This window comes from Acromyrmex echinatior, chromosome 1 (genome assembly GCF_024713525.1).
Source record: "Acromyrmex echinatior isolate Ae372 chromosome 1, ASM2471352v2, whole genome shotgun sequence".
In the NCBI taxonomy this organism is placed as follows: Eukaryota; Metazoa; Arthropoda; class Insecta; order Hymenoptera; family Formicidae; genus Acromyrmex; species Acromyrmex echinatior.
The window spans coordinates 25923467-25938787 of record NC_141852.1 but is presented as its reverse complement, the minus strand read 5'-3'; the positions used below and the strand labels follow the sequence as shown (position 1 = coordinate 25938787).

The 15321-nt window shown below is 33.2% G+C and overlaps 2 protein-coding genes and 1 long non-coding RNA gene across 9 annotated transcripts in view; 1 reads left to right on the top strand and 2 right to left on the bottom strand.

Annotated features, from left to right (window-relative positions):
* LOC147911097 (uncharacterized) overlaps positions 1–7960 on the top strand; it is a 49233-nt gene extending 41273 nt beyond the window's left edge. For all 3 annotated transcript variants that reach the window (XR_015547378.1, XR_015547376.1, XR_015547379.1), the window contains one exon: positions 6383–7960. This is a non-coding gene — a long non-coding RNA (uncharacterized LOC147911097). The remainder of the gene's footprint in view (positions 1–6382) is intronic.
* LOC105144130 (FYVE, RhoGEF and PH domain-containing protein 2) lies at positions 17–6946 on the bottom strand. 3 transcript variants are annotated; one of them, XR_015547311.1, is made up of 7 exons: positions 3306–3764; positions 2498–3213; positions 2179–2384; positions 1739–2104; positions 1189–1634; positions 922–1104; positions 17–299 (listed from the first exon to the last, which is right to left on the bottom strand). XR_015547311.1 is itself a non-coding variant. In XM_087413104.1 (7 exons), exons 2-7 carry the CDS (start codon positions 3761–3763, stop codon positions 999–1001), a joined length of 2298 nt encoding a protein of 765 aa, XP_087269230.1. In that variant the 5' UTR covers position 3764; positions 6807–6946; the 3' UTR covers positions 17–998. The 3 variants fall into 3 exon arrangements, 2 of the variants coding, with proteins under 2 accessions (XP_087269230.1, XP_087269221.1); XM_087413104.1 differs by adding an exon at positions 6807–6946 and having other exon boundaries at positions 17–1104; XM_087413095.1 differs by adding an exon at positions 6439–6571 and having other exon boundaries at positions 17–1104.
* On the bottom strand, positions 7669–15268 carry LOC105144129 (uncharacterized). 3 transcript variants are annotated; one of them, XM_011052830.2, is made up of 14 exons: positions 14869–15268; positions 14555–14709; positions 14382–14490; positions 14125–14304; positions 13885–14050; positions 13512–13810; positions 13083–13439; positions 12492–12898; positions 12239–12372; positions 9987–10129; positions 9646–9891; positions 9120–9448; positions 8541–8864; positions 7669–8297 (listed from the first exon to the last, which is right to left on the bottom strand). In XM_011052830.2, exons 1-14 carry the CDS (start codon positions 14939–14941, stop codon positions 8205–8207), a joined length of 3015 nt encoding a protein of 1004 aa, XP_011051132.1. In that variant the 5' UTR covers positions 14942–15268; the 3' UTR covers positions 7669–8204. The 3 variants fall into 3 exon arrangements, with proteins under 3 accessions (XP_011051132.1, XP_011051130.1, XP_011051131.1); XM_011052828.2 differs by having other exon boundaries at positions 13083–13810; XM_011052829.2 differs by having other exon boundaries at positions 8541–8861; positions 13083–13810.
* Positions 15269–15321: the final 53 nt, after the last annotated feature.

Below are 15321 nucleotides of genomic sequence, written 5' to 3'. Positions count from 1 at the left end.
AGCAACGAATTCTAAATACTCATCTAATATGCAAAACTTTATTCCATTGAGAACAGAGGTAGAGAACACATTTTTGTAAATTTCTTTGGCATTCAGTATTAGGCTCTAATAAAATGTATAGGTCGATTATAAAAAATTTATCACGTAAAAAAGAGATATGTCTTAATTTTCTTTTTTTATACAAATATATCAACTGGACATACCCATGAATTTATGCGATTTATCTTAAATTTTTAAGACAAATTAGCCCTATTAATTGTAAAAGTGATGTTAATCACGATCCTCTCGAATTACACTCTCTGCAAAAGGAACAAAAAAGATGTTTTAAATGACAATGATGCCATCACTTATTCACATACGCAGCTGACAGTCTGTATGTGCAATTTAAAAAAACGTGATAAATACACAGGTGCAATATAATTAGTACAATCGAATGCACTTTTATACCAAAGTGCCTCCAGTGAATGTAATAAAATTTGTAATGATTGCGATATTCGTAACTAGATAGGAACTACTTTTAAGATTTATTTAAGAGCTATGAAAATTTTAATTGACGGAATAAATTTATTGACAAAACTAGAATCCATTGCGTGCCTAAAAAATCGATTTTGATAATAACAATCGTAGCTTAAATAACGTACTATCACTGAAGCGCATAATTAACTTTCAAGCATTGCGACGTATCGACTTCCATTGCAAATTACGGTCAGCACAGCGTATCGTGATAGACATATATATTTATAAATATACTATAACAGAACATTATACAAAACAACAAGCGTTTCGGCAGCAGCCGCTATTGACTCGACTTCTCTCTTGTAGTGTACATATATACTAATAACAATATATATATATATATATATAACATAAGAGTTAACGTCATTTTAAATATAGCTAATTAACTACTAACGATTATCTTACATTGCCATATCGTCTTCTCATTCACGAATATAATAGTAAAAAATTGGCTAGTTTGGTAGATAAAAAGGTACGCATATTCATTGTACATCGTTCATTGATTGACTTTCTTGTGCGCTTTCATTTTCCACCTGCATAAGATGAGGTAGTTCAGCTTTCGTAGCCAACTCCAATGTATGCATCCATCTGTAAGTTCCATGAACATATAATATTAGTATTATTCATTTATTTACACAAGGTACAAATTATTCGAAAAATTTCGATACCCACTTTTCTTTGTCCTCTTGAGAAGATGCTTGGAAATAGTAGTATTTTCTCGAATGATGCATTTTGAATGCTCTTATCCGATCTTTCGTGTTCAAAGGGTCTTCATCGGGTAATTTTGTACCTTCCGTAACCATAAATCCTGGCATGGGCGTCGCTGTCATGGCCATACTCTCCGACTCGGATTTGAACGAATACAAAACGAAGTCAACATGCAATGCAAACCATCGTTTTGTCCAAGGCTTACTGGCTTGCGTCTTTAGTAACAGGTATCCGGATAATACTGATGGCGCACTCGCCGATACCTGTAGTAAACTTGGCACTGGTCCAGACGGTGACGATGGTGATTTGGTGAGCGGTTGAGTGAGCGCGGCATGACATAATCTACATACTCTCATATTCTTATTGTCTTCAAATAATAATTTCTGATTTGAGCATTTACTGCAAACCACCTGGAAAGAGACGAAATTATCACAGAGATGTTGAATAATCATTATTATAAAATAATTTGTCACGAGAGATTACATAATACTTCATAATACTTCATAATACTTACTATTCCACAAGCCCGACAATTGTGCTTTCGCTTCATCACAGAAAAACTAACTTCGCAAACCATGCACCTAGTTACATCATCAGCTTTAACCAAAGAAGTTTTAACATTTCCAGTTTTCAGACTGGCCTTACGTCTCATGATCTCTTGCATCGTTTGGAACAGTGCATCCAGCCATGCTGCTTTTTCCGCGGCAGCATGTGTATATAACTCGACACTTTTATTTTCATCCCTTATATAAAAAGTATTTGCGGTTTCTAGATTATCTCCCTCAACTACTTGTAAATTTTCCACCATAAATTTAGCTCTTAATCGATACATAGGACCGGGTATCAGTCTTATTGAGCAGAGTAATAATAAATCACTAAACTGGAAAGAGATAAATAGTTTTAATTGAATATCCATTTTATAAATATTAACATACTATGTAAAATAATAATTACCAAAAACAAATGTCTCTCCTGATGATCGCCACTACGCGCTGAAATTTTCACTATACGTCCTTCCTTTATTAGTTCGCGAGTCGCACTGACTAGATCAGTTGCATCGTATATACTCTCTTGAATTTCCAAAAGTTTTTTAAATTTATCAATTTTTTTCATTGCTTCGTTTGTATGATTTGCGGCGGTTGATACTAACTCCAGAGCCTCTAAAATTTAACGTTACAAATGTTTTCCAATAAACAATCATAATTCATCAAAAATATAGGTTACACAATATTTTGGAAAACAAAAAAATATGTATTTTTGTAATTTTACTTACTTTTTGTATCTTCATAATCTGGATTATCTTCAGTAAGATTTCGTAAATAATCCTTGAGAAGTAGCTCGTATCGCGGTAGCCTTTGTATAGGACTCAACATATGATGTGCTAATGACAATTTAGCGCATTCATTGAGCTTCTGAATTTCATTAACAATCGCTGCAAATCTGGGAACTTTGTTTTGCAATGTGCTTATCAAATTCATGGCGTAATCAAAATTCTTTACATACTCTGTATACATTTTAAGAAATGGCGCAAAGTTCTTCATTATGTCACCGATTCTCGGATTTGTATCCCAACATAGCATTCTCTCTTCAAATTGCGGCAATAGAAAGTCATTATGGAATTTATAAATAGATTTAATATTTGAAAACATGTGTTGGACAGTCTCTGGAGGGAACATTGGATGCGCTCTGTTTTCCTGATCGACCCTGAATTGGAACACTTGATCGATCAGATGCAGAATATTCACATAATTTTTTTCAGTCGCTAGTAACTCTTGCGCTACACGTAATGCCTTCTTACGTTTCGAATCAGGGGAACCTTTCTTTGCTAGTAATTTAGGCTCCGATATCGATTCTTCCGTATGATCAGCCACTATGGCAGAATCTGTTTCTGAAGATCTAGTTTCTTCTGACTCTTCTTCACTCTCGGATTCGCTTACCGCGTAGGTGTCTAATGTATATTGATGAGACCTTCTTTCTGAAGCTACGTACCTGTATATGTTTTTAAAAATACAAACTTTTAAAAAATTGTTTAATCAAAGATACGTAAATTACATTACTCTTTTCGTGAGATCTTTACACACCTGCTACTTCTATACTCTAGAACACTATGTGACATTTTAATGTAAGACGTTTCCGTTGAAGTTTCCTCATGCCTCGTGATATCGATGCATTCAGCGGGTGTGGAAGCGGACATGACGAAGGACTGAAATCGCGGAAAGCCACCGAAACTGGCGATCCTGTGGAAGGAATGTCTGACGTAGCGTTGCTCCTCAACACCTGTTGCTGTGTCCGAATCTTGCGAGTTCCCATTTTCGTTGGTTGTGCTCTGTTGTTCCGCTGCTTTGGAATGTTCGTTCTCCTGCTGAAATTCCTGTTTGTCCTCCGTGATTTCTAGATCAGTATAAAATGTGCTAGTGGGCGAGCTGTTTTTCGAACCGAACATTTTGAATCCCTCGGTCATCCGATTACTACCGTCTCCAGGCTCTGGGAATAATCGCGTCATCCAGGATGAGAGATCCCTCAGCTGACTTCGTTGCATCCTACGGTCAAATATATTGCTAATTGTAGACAATTATCGCATATCTTGTACATAGGGACAATTAGGGCACGAACAGAAGAAATGATACGGCGAGAACATATGGCACGTGAATGCTACTACATATGCTATGCGTAGAATTTAGAAATGAAATAAGTATAAAATTAAAATAATATACTAGCTTGATCAAAAAGTTTCCGGAATTCATTCAGAAAATTCAAAATACAAGTTTATTCATCAAAAGTGATATTGTCCCCTTCAAAGTACTCTCCAGCGACTGCAACGCATTTATGCCAGCGCTTGATCCAGCTCTCGAAACATTTCTGGAACTCTATTATTGGTATAGCCATTAGAGCCGTCTTCGATTTTTCCATTACCTCCTTTCGGCTGTTAAAACGCGTTCCCCGCAGGTTTTTTGACTCGATCGAACAGAAAAAAATCGCAGGAAGCCATATCGGGTGAATTCGATGGTTGTTGGATGATATTCATTGTTGCAAACTCGTTGTTGCAAATTCAACTCCATTTTTAAAACTGTAAAAAATCGAAAACACGCGCAGAGGTAGATGTACTCAAGACGGCGTAATTTTTACAAATGTCAAGCTATGGCGATAAAATTTGATGGAAATGTCAATGATAGATGTGACAACCTAGTCAAAAAAAAGAACTCAAATCAGCTGACTCAGAGCATCACCTGGTGATCTCTTCCGGAAACTTTTTGATCAAGCTGGTATTAACATTATGGATATGTTTGGCTTTCGTAATATTTCACTAATAGCATTAGTACAATTTTACAACCTCTTCAAACAAATCACGAATCGTTCCAAATTACCAAGGACACTTTAATGCTGATAGTTTCTTCTTTAACTTAACATAAAATATAAAGAAACTTTGTTTACGCGCGTGTTACTCTTATCGCAATGCTGACTCATTAATCTACTTGAAACTATTTTCTTTATGACGATAAATGATGTCGTTAATTCATGTTCATATTGTCATATCGCAAATCTATCACACTTCAAATTCCACGCTGATTTTCCGGTGCAAACATTACGGAATACGTTTTATTTAGTAAATATTATAATCTTAACTCTCTCTCTCTAAAATGTATATAATCTTTTCATGGTTCCGAAATAACGAGTGCGCGATAGATCTTTGGGGAGGCTATTTAAAAACGTATCCTCCTCTTAGATCGATCCATTACGCTAAAATTAACGTGCCGGCTCGTTCCAGCGTGCGGGCAAGAACGCTCACGTCGGCATCGCTAATTGACACTCGGCGTGATTTGAACAGAACGAACGAACGAATAAACGAACATGCAGACGAATGTGTGCCTGCAAACGTGAGCGTAAACACACGATTCTCGCAACATCCTCGCGCATTAAAAGACACGAGAGCGAATTTAAAGAATTTTTTAAATTTGTTCTTTTATGAATGATACATAGACTCGAACGTGTAAATGAAAGATATAAGTCTCGATTGAACATTGCCTCTTCTGTAACAATCGATGGAGTCGAAAATAGACGCTCTCAGCACTAAATTTTCAGCTTAATTTGTCGATGAATATCATTGTTCGACATGCCTAGACTCGCCGTTTTCTGATGCTGCATCTGCGATGTAAATACAGACGACTATTATTATCTTATATCAACGCATCGGTGTCGTCAGACCAGCAGAATGAATACACGACTATCCTCAAATGATTAATAGGCTGGGATTCACTTTAAAACGATCTCAAACGCGGCTTTCCACTTTGCACTTTACGTCCTGTTTCTAGTCATAGACTAGAGAGAAGTGGAGACTTATCTAAATTTATTTATAACGGCACAGAAGCCCAAGGCGCAAAATCGTCCCCGTGGAAAATGAATAACGTCGAATATTATTTAAAGCAGCAAAATTATTTATTTTCATTCATCGCTGTTTCAAAAATTAAAATTTTTTTACGAGAATAAAATAATAAAATAAATTGAAATAAATATAGTTTTATGACTTCAAGAACAAATCAAATATAAGTAAATTGCCTGTATGAGCCTTCGTGTTTATTAATTGTTTGCAAATTTCTTACCGTTTTGTAAATATATTATTTATACATTAACAATCATGAAAGTTCATATAGCCAATTTCCTTATATTAATACAATAAATCCATAATTTGTCTGAGATCGAAAAAAGATACAGATATTTCAAATGAACTTCATAAATTATATTCTTATCTTATATCCACTTGGATTATAAAATCTTAATTTAGCATTTTCAATAGAAGATACTATACTGATAAATAGATGTAATAATTAATGCATTTTATCTAAAATCAGATTTTACTTTCTCTAGACTAGACTACAATTTAAAATATAATTAGCAAACAAGTACATTATAAAAAGTAAATTAGTTAAAAAAAACATTTTAAAAGATCCAATAAATTTTTGTTCTGCTATACTTTAATTCTCACTATTTAGTTTTTAATTCCTTTCCTCTTTTTTTTTATAATCAACACAATGTTGTATTCCAAATACGAAATAAAAAAGAATTTATCGATTTAAAAAAGAATTTATCGATTTATTGTAAAAAACTTTGAAATTAAAAAAAGATAACACTCTAAAAATAGAAATTATCTGTTTACATCCAGTGCACCCAGTTAACACGGAATTGATGGGCAAGACAAGTGGCAAATTAATCGTCTACCTTGAACCTTCAATTGAAAAAAATCAAGAAGAATGTGAATCTAAGCGATTTGTTGTTCTCGATCAATTTCGCGGAGCAAGATGTTCCGACTCCGAAAATATCGAATGCCGTCAGCCAAGGGATAAAGGGATGGCAGGTGTACATGGCTTCGTCATAAGGTACTACGCCCTTCGCCTTCTAGTAGGATCCTGTTGACCGGCGCGAATCTACGTTCGCGATCTGCACTCTCTCCTACGGTTGAAAATGAAACATGGGGCTTACGTCAATGCTGCGCAGCGAGGAAAGCGGAAGAGGAGCACATGAGAAGCAAAGAGGAAGACAGAGGGAAAGAAAGAGATACAGAGATCGCGCTCAAATACTATCATTACCTTTTGCTTCGGGATCGCTCGTAGTGTAGCAGAACAGCAACAGGCGCACGCGGATCGGCGCAAGCATAATGATCGTTTAGGCGAAGCGAAGCTTTGATTTAAACCGATATTTCTCTCAAACTTAACGTTCAATGAAATCACCGGCGTCCATGGTCGAACGGTTGATTAACGGGTTACCGCATCACGACAGTCGACTGTGTATATATGTACCCGCGTTCGCGGTTATTAACGACGTGACTGACGTGAGGTTGACGTAACGGAGCCGAGCTTGAATGCGCTGGGACCCGATTAGAGAACAAGTCACGATGGAAATGTCGAAATGTTGTTTCAAGTTACATCATGCACTTGTCGAACTTGCCGAGACGCCGATGTAAATTTATAACGCCGAGAGGTACCAGTGACAAGGTATGATGATTTAACACTGGTTCGTCTGAGTTCGTCTGGCGGATTCGCGTCGATACTCGCCACTCGGTGATGGGCTAATGGGTCTTCGCGATGCCAACGACGTCGACGACGATACGCGTAACTGAAAAATCATTTCGATAGCATAGTTCGGTAAGCGAGAAATTTCGTCAATTCTCGGATGATAACATAATAGATACCATTCACAAATAATGAAACCTAAAGATGCAGAAATTTTAAATTAAACAAATAACCGAACATTATTATATGTATTATATGCATGTACATACTATAATTACTATAATAGCAATAAGAAAAATACTATAAAAATTAATATTTATATATATTTATGCTACATGTTTTATACAATCTTTATAAATCGTAAAATAATTTATTATTAATTATAATTAATTAAATTTTTGCAGTTTTAAAGCTTTCAACATAAAATGACAGTAAAATATTGAATGTTGTATTTTATTTATTTGTTGTTTTTTTTTTGTTTGCAACAAAGCCAATGTAAAGGATTGCATTTTTCACATTCTGTAAAGAATAGTCTATCGCGTTTAGTACATATGCAAAAATAATTTACATCGATTCAATGAAATAGTATCTCTCGGCATTGGAAAAAATGCATCAAGTTAGAAAGATGCACTCACATATTTTTGACTCTATAATAAATATGTAACGGTGATCATAATAGTAGATCACTTGTTTCTACTTGCATAAAAGTTATCACAAAATTCACAATAAATCATAAGATAGATAATAGTCGCACAAGATAAGTACTATGTTCAATAATACGAATATTGCTGCGAGACTCGTGCAATACGCAAATACGTATCAGATCATAGAGAAAAACTTAAAATAGTTCACAATAGAAGAAATATTTAACAACTCATATGTACAATGAAATCTAAAGATATTAATAACACAGTCTATGTAATAATCGTTTCTCGTAGTTATTAATTATTTTATTTAAATCGCTTTCTCTATTATTTATACAGTGTCTTCTAGATTCTTTTGTACCCTTTGCCACTTCGCCACCATGCTCGACATCTCCTTGTGCTTTTTGCTGTTGCTAATCCTCGCCTAAAAGTATGAATTTAAATATTTGACTCATCGATATATGTTAATTCATTTGACTTTTTCATTGAGATATGTATACTTGAAAGAATTTCTGAACATATTTAATTTAACATAGCATGAAAAATTGGAATGTGTAAACTTCACTTTTTCTTTAAATACTTTTTACTACTTTTATGCCAGGAAAATAGTACCGAAAAAAATAATAAATAAAGAAATAATAAATACGATGATAAGCAGAAGCGCTACCTTTTTTTTCTTCCGTTCCTTCATCGTTATATCGCTTGGCACAGTTTCCAGTTCCATTTCCGGCTTCGCTTCTTCGGTCGAGATAGATACTTGTTCTGTTATCGTAGCAGCGATATCCTGAAGTTGTCCTGTTCGTTCTGTTTCCGTCTTCTCAATACGCGCAATATCGTTGTAAAAGGAATCAAGCGCAGATCCCAAAGATTCCTTCGAGGCCTTGACTGGCGGCTTAGCGATGATTTTGTTGTTCGTATAAATCGGCGCATATCCCACCATGAATTGAATTGCACTCTGTCCACTGTGTTTGTTTGCAACTGCGATTGTCTGCTAATAAATAAATAAATTATACGTACTTACATAAATAAAACTCTTTCACATGTGTATTTATATACATTCTACATTTGTTTTTGTTTCTTATATGTTTGTTACATTCCTATTATATAAGAAAATATATTTAATTGTATATTTATCAATGCATTTTTTTCATATACTTATATTTTGTTGCACGCAAGATACGTAATACTATATCTTTGTAGGTATTTCTACCTAATTATCAATATTCAAGCATAGAAGTGTACTTACGTTATGCAAATGTTGATGAAAGGTTGGATAATGGACAAATGGTTCCTGGAGCAGACCCGCCTGATGGCTTAGAATAGGTATTGTTGGATCAGCAATCGAAGGTGCGTAAATCGCATTACTTGGTTGAGATGCTGCATTATATATTATCCCTTTCAAGGTAGCAGCTTCGTAGGATGTCTCCGGCAAATCTACTCCAGGTGGCAAAGGTTCCATATTTGTGTGATTCAAAGGTATTGAAGTTTGAGATGACACAGCTACCTGTGGATGTGCGTAGGGTAAAGATTCTAAAACAGGATTTATCACCTGTGTGTCCGTAGTAATGATTCTGTCTGTAAACAAAAAACAACAAATCTTTCAATTATATTTTACTATAATTAAATTATATTTAGCATTAATAATTATATTATTTTCATAACATAATTTAAAAAAAAACACTAATTGATTTGCTAATATATACAAATAGTGTTATAATACGAATAATAATGTAATTATAAATCTCGTTGTATTAATATTGATAATTCATTACCTTTCCCTAAACGCTTCCTCTTTGCGTCCAAAAATTTATCGTCGGATTTGTCTCTTTTCCTCTTATCCTTCTTTAAATCTTCCGCGAATATTCTCGGAGGTGGTGGTGGACTTGGATTAGATATCTGTGGTGGAGGTGGTGCTTCCAAAGTTACAGGACGTCTATCTGCTATATTTTCTTCATCTGTTTTATTATCATCCATCTCTTCAGTTTGTTTTTCCTTAATTTTCTTTGTCCCAGGTGATTCTAATATAACAGTGATGATGAAGTAAGTTAGATAATTTATATATTTATATATTTTTATTGTTGTAAAGAATATTTTATGTCCATAGATAACATACCTGTGACTAATGATTCTTCTGATTCTGGTGGCGGAGTAGTGCATATTTCCATCTCTTCAGTACCACCGGCAATACCGGTGTCAGGATAAGTCCACTGTAATGTCCCAGTGGATGTATTGTGATAGTAATACCGCTTATGTGACCTAGAAAAATCCCCCGACCAAAATGGAATACATGAGACATCAGTGATGATAGTGCAATTTCTTATTATAATTCTCTATGTTACATGACTCTATGTTACATTCAATACACCCTTAAATAATGTTTCCGTGGTGAAACATTCGTTGCGGTGTACTCGCATCACCGGTTTCTTAAACGAAAGCAAAAATTAATAGAACATAATCTAGTAATCACTCCTACCTGCAATGTCGTATCTCGTTTTTACTCGACGAAGGCCTTTCGTTACAGGAGAGATGGGAGATGTAATTATGTAATTATCAGAGTATGTTCTCTCTCTCTCATAAGGGACATTAATGAGAGATTACAGCAAAGTGAAGGAGAAGTGAGGTATCATGACTGAAGTGCAGGGAAAATAATGATGAAAATTAAATCCTAATAATATCTGGTTTATTTGCGATCAGCATGTTCCAAGGATTACCAGATATTGATAAATATAATAGATAGGATAATACTTACATTGTTAATCGTTGTTCATTATCGAATAGATTAACGGATAAAATTAATGTCAGATAAATTTCTTATTCACTTTGAAGCGTGTGCGTAAACATAATATAGGTTTTTTTATTTCACATTTTATTAAAAAATTAAATGTGTATTTAATAAGATAAATATATCTTATAAAACTGTACAACATTCGTTTGCTTTGATAAATAACGCAAAATTAATCTTTATATGCATATAAAAAAAAACTTTCTCAATTACTAATTCCCTTTAAATCACAATAAAAAAAATAATTTTTTTTTTCATTTTAAATAATTATCAGTCAACAATAACGTAAAATGTTCTGTTAAATATAATTAAATGAAAGAAAGTATTTGATTGAAGCGGATCTTAGTGCTTAAATACATATCTCTTATGTGAATTTATACATTCTGATTCTGCATACCACCGATACTTCATGCGCGCCGAAATCTTTTTCGGTCTTAAAACGCATTCATGAGCAGAATCAGAATAATAATATCACTTATTAAATTGTACAAGCAATTTAATAATTTTTTGTGCTAATAAGCATCTTTTTTACAAAAATATTAATCGTCATACGTTAATAGATTCGGTTAAATATTTTTATAATCATTCACTAAAGCGATACATTTTTTGCTACGTCATTAATACATTATTATACTAAACGCGAATTATTAATCCTGTTGCGATCAAAGAATAAGAGTTCTTTCACTTTTTTGCATCTTCTTGTCTTCATTTTAATAAATGTTACTTTAACCTTGCACTTCTCTCAAACTATTCATAGCACAAATATATCCTTAAGCCAAGTAACATATATTGTTACTCGATTATCGCTTCTATTGTCGTAGCATTTATATTAAAAATATGTATCACTCAACACGTATTAATTATCACATTGACAGTATCACAAAACCAAAAGCTTGATTCAGCACTAAGAGGAAATATTACACTTCGAGACCGTAATTTTTACGAGCTTTGCACCTTCACTTAAGCTAAAACAACTATTGTGTATGGAATAATAAAATGTATCATTGCTGCATCATTGTTCTAAATTAAAAGAAAATGTATCTACTGAATATTAAGACTGTATATAATCATTGTATATAATGCAACATTGGTTATTTATAAATTAGTATTTACTTGAATATTACTAAATTAATATTTATGACCAATTTTAACTTGAATTAATTTGTATAAAAGTATAAATTGTATGAAAGTAATAAATTAAAAATATATGTGAATGTAGATTAGAACTTGTGAAATGTTAGAAATTTATATAGTATGCACCCTACAAAAAAAAGTCATAAATATTAAACTGCTCAATGTTTTTTTTTTTAAGTTAGTATACTAAACCTATATTAATTAACTAATTTGCATCTAAATTCTTACTAAAAATAAATAAACTTTTCAATGATGGATGAAATCATAACAGTAGCAGTACATGGCAATTGTATATGTATGTGAGAGTTTGTATAAATATAAAAAAAATATATAAATATATTCATTGTATAAATTAATGATACATTTAAAGCCATTAAACATAAATGTCTCCCTTTATGAGATACCTATATTTATATAAAAAAATGCAAATTGCATACGGAATACCATACCTATCCCATTGACATAGCCAACCAGCTGGTGCCGCATCTTGCTCTAGTCTTTCCAATTCATGATTTGTATTAGTTAGCCATTTTTGAAAGTAACTGTCATCTAAGCTGCTTGCCGTCCATGCAGTAGATAATGTCTATAATAAATACAGTAATTTATATTAATAAAATTCATATCGATTGTTAAATGCTTCAAAAACAGTGTAATATACAATAATAAAAATAAATAATAAAATATATAAAAATGAGCACTAACTTGTAGTTGAATTTGCATTGTTTGAACAGCAGAGACACTCTCTCTTCCTTCGGAAAGAAACTTCAATTTCTCTGTTATAATCTGTGATAAGTTATTCAGTTCCTCGTTGGCCTTTTCCCCGGTAACATTCGATATTGTTTTGTGTTCTACAGGTACTTCTGAATCGCATACTTCGTCTTTCGAACTGATCTTTTCTTCAGTCTTAATACTAATGCATTGTTCTATTTCCTTATGCTCTTCATTGGATTCTCTTTGGTTTTCTGCACAAAACTGATTATTGATATCCGCGTCACCATCCTCGGCATTGTGTGAAGTAATTTCACTATTCATAAGATCACTGCTGTTATCATCTCGAATTGTATTTTCCTGATATGTATTATTACTTTGTTTAACTTTAGTGGATGTAACTGAAATTATAGAGAAAATTATATTTATTTATGTAAAGAGAAAATATAAAGAGATATAAGTTTTAGAATAAATACAAAATTAGATACACATAATTTTAAAAAATAATTTTAAAAAATATAATTTTTATGTAAATTTTTATTATATATAATTACTAGAATAAAATTAAATAAATATAATTGATACCATCAAATGCTATTCGCTTCTTTCTTTGAAAAGCCTTGCCGCACACTTGCATATCTTCCAAAAATATATTTGTCTTGGATTTATCTTCGTCCAGCTTTAATTCTTTCTCCTCCATTCTTTCATTATCATTTTTTGTCTCTTGAGTATCTTCATTATTGTCACTACACTGATCGGAAGCTTGTACATTGCCAGAATTTTTTGCGGGAACATCATGGGTATTTTTTAACAAGTTCGTTACATTTACGTATTCTTCATTCTGCGCAATCGGAAACAAAGGTTTTGTCTCTTGCTTGGGTCTAACTTCCTCTTCTCCATCTGAATCATCTCCATAACCAGGTACTAAAGATACGTGAAGACCTAATTTCGGAATTGCGTTATGCACATTAATATCCTTCCTATTTTTGTTTTCCATGAGGAATTCTTTTTCACCTTGAACTACACTAGTCTTGCTGTCAGATTCAGTTATTTCACGCTCATCAAGTTGTTCAAGATGACTTGTAGAATTTGATGTATCAATCGAATCAGATTTATATGAATGAAACAAGTTTTTAATAGGCGATTGTATTCCCGTTGGACAGAAAGCAGGTCCAATTTCGCCGCTTTTTACATATGGTGTTGAATTGGACTTTCCAGATAAAGGTGTTGAGACCTTATTTTCATCTGAAGAATTATTTTCATCTTCCGAATCACTTCCATCACTACCGAAAGATGTTATCATTTCTATCCGTCTATAAAATTGAAATATATTTTTTAATTGTGTCGAAATAGTATAAATCTATTTGAAATATAATTTTTGCTATACCCATCGTCTGAATCATCGTCCTTTGTCGGAGACTCATTGTTGATTTCCGGTATGCTTTCCGAATTACATTTTTTAGAAATTTCATTGTGCAGAAATCTGTTGCGATTCCTTGCTACTACTTCCTGTGGTATCATACCTTCTGGTATATTTGTTTGGGATTGCCGATCTACAGCAGATACTCATTGATATCATTTCTTTTTAAAATACTAGAAGTAGAAAAGTTTATAAAATAACAATTACATTTGATAGATGAAAAGTCGACCCAATGTGGTCCCTGAATAGGATGTTTTGCTGAGGATCCTACTTCTGATTGTTTTTGTAATAAGCGTAATTCCTCTGGCATGTCCCATGTTACCTCATTAGTTTCAATATGCCAATAGTAAGGATAACCAGAAAATTTGTCATAGCATTCTTGCCACACTAAAATACAGATATTCAAATATTCCACAATAATATTTAATAATATATAGTTTACCATTTTTATTTAAAATTCTTACATGTTCGTTGATTTGTATGACGTGCAGATCGTGAAACTGTTTTAGTAGCTAAACCTTGTTCATTAGCAATGTTTGGTACGGGTTGCTCAGGAGCAATGAGTTGAATTTCCTATAAGAAATATACATAAATATAATTTCTTTATATTATATAAACAACTTATCATCAGTTATACCTTAAGGAAATCGTTGACTTGGTCATCCAATTTATGTGTATCTTTTTTGGTATCTTCTGTGTCACTATCAGAGTTGTACTGACACAACATATTGGCCAATGGATTATTGACTTCATTTTGTATGGGTTGTACATTACTTATCGACTTACACTTGCCTATAATAATACAAGTAAGGTAAATAAGATGATGGCACATTATGCATTAATGTTCAATGTTTTATTAATGATTAATTTTAGCAAAGTAAAACGATGGAGAAAAAATTAAAATTATCACTGTAATCGGTACACCAACTAAAAACAAACATTGATATTTACTTTGCGAGTGTTCACCATAACTGCCTTGCGGCTTGTTGAACGTCAGGACCGGTCTTCTTTGACGTCGCTTCATAATACGAAAAATAACGATGTAAAGGCAAAATGTGACTGCGACACACAATTCCGTAAGAAATTTGCAGTACACAATGTGCGCTTGATCAACCTCTGTCCTTACTCATACACGTTCCCACGTAGAACCATACACGTGCACGTATCATTTATGTGAAATAGCTAATGACGATGCGTTGTACACGATTAAATAATTAAAAATAACTATCACACAAACTTTCAAAAATTATGATACTCCAAATATTGCTTAAAGCTAACCTAACATCCGAATGATCCGAGTCGTTCTATGTTGCCCTCTGTATAATGTATTTCAGAAGTGACCGAAGCGACGGAAATGGATGACAATTCGATTAATTTACAACTTTCGGATGTCGAGGCAGGGCG

Excerpts from the sequence above, each read along its gene's own strand:
- LOC105144130 (XM_087413104.1), bottom strand. The coding sequence starts at position 3,763 with ATGCAACGAAGTCAGCTGAGGGATCTCTCATCCTGGATGACGCGATTA. Across the intron at positions 3,214-3,305 it reads CTAGAGTATAGAAGTAGCAG|GTACGTAGCTTCAGAAAGAA; the intron begins GTGTGTAAAGAT and ends AAACATATACAG. Across the intron at positions 2,385-2,497 it reads AGATTATGAAGATACAAAAA|AGGCTCTGGAGTTAGTATCA; the intron begins GTAAGTAAAATT and ends GTTAAATTTTAG.
- LOC105144129 (XM_011052828.2), bottom strand. The coding sequence starts at position 14,941 with ATGAAGCGACGTCAAAGAAGACCGGTCCTGACGTTCAACAAGCCGCAA. Across the intron at positions 14,710-14,868 it reads TTATGGTGAACACTCGCAAA|GCAAGTGTAAGTCGATAAGT; the intron begins GTAAATATCAAT and ends GTATTATTATAG. Across the intron at positions 13,811-13,884 it reads GACGATGATTCAGACGATGG|ACGGATAGAAATGATAACAT; the intron begins GTATAGCAAAAA and ends TCAATTTTATAG.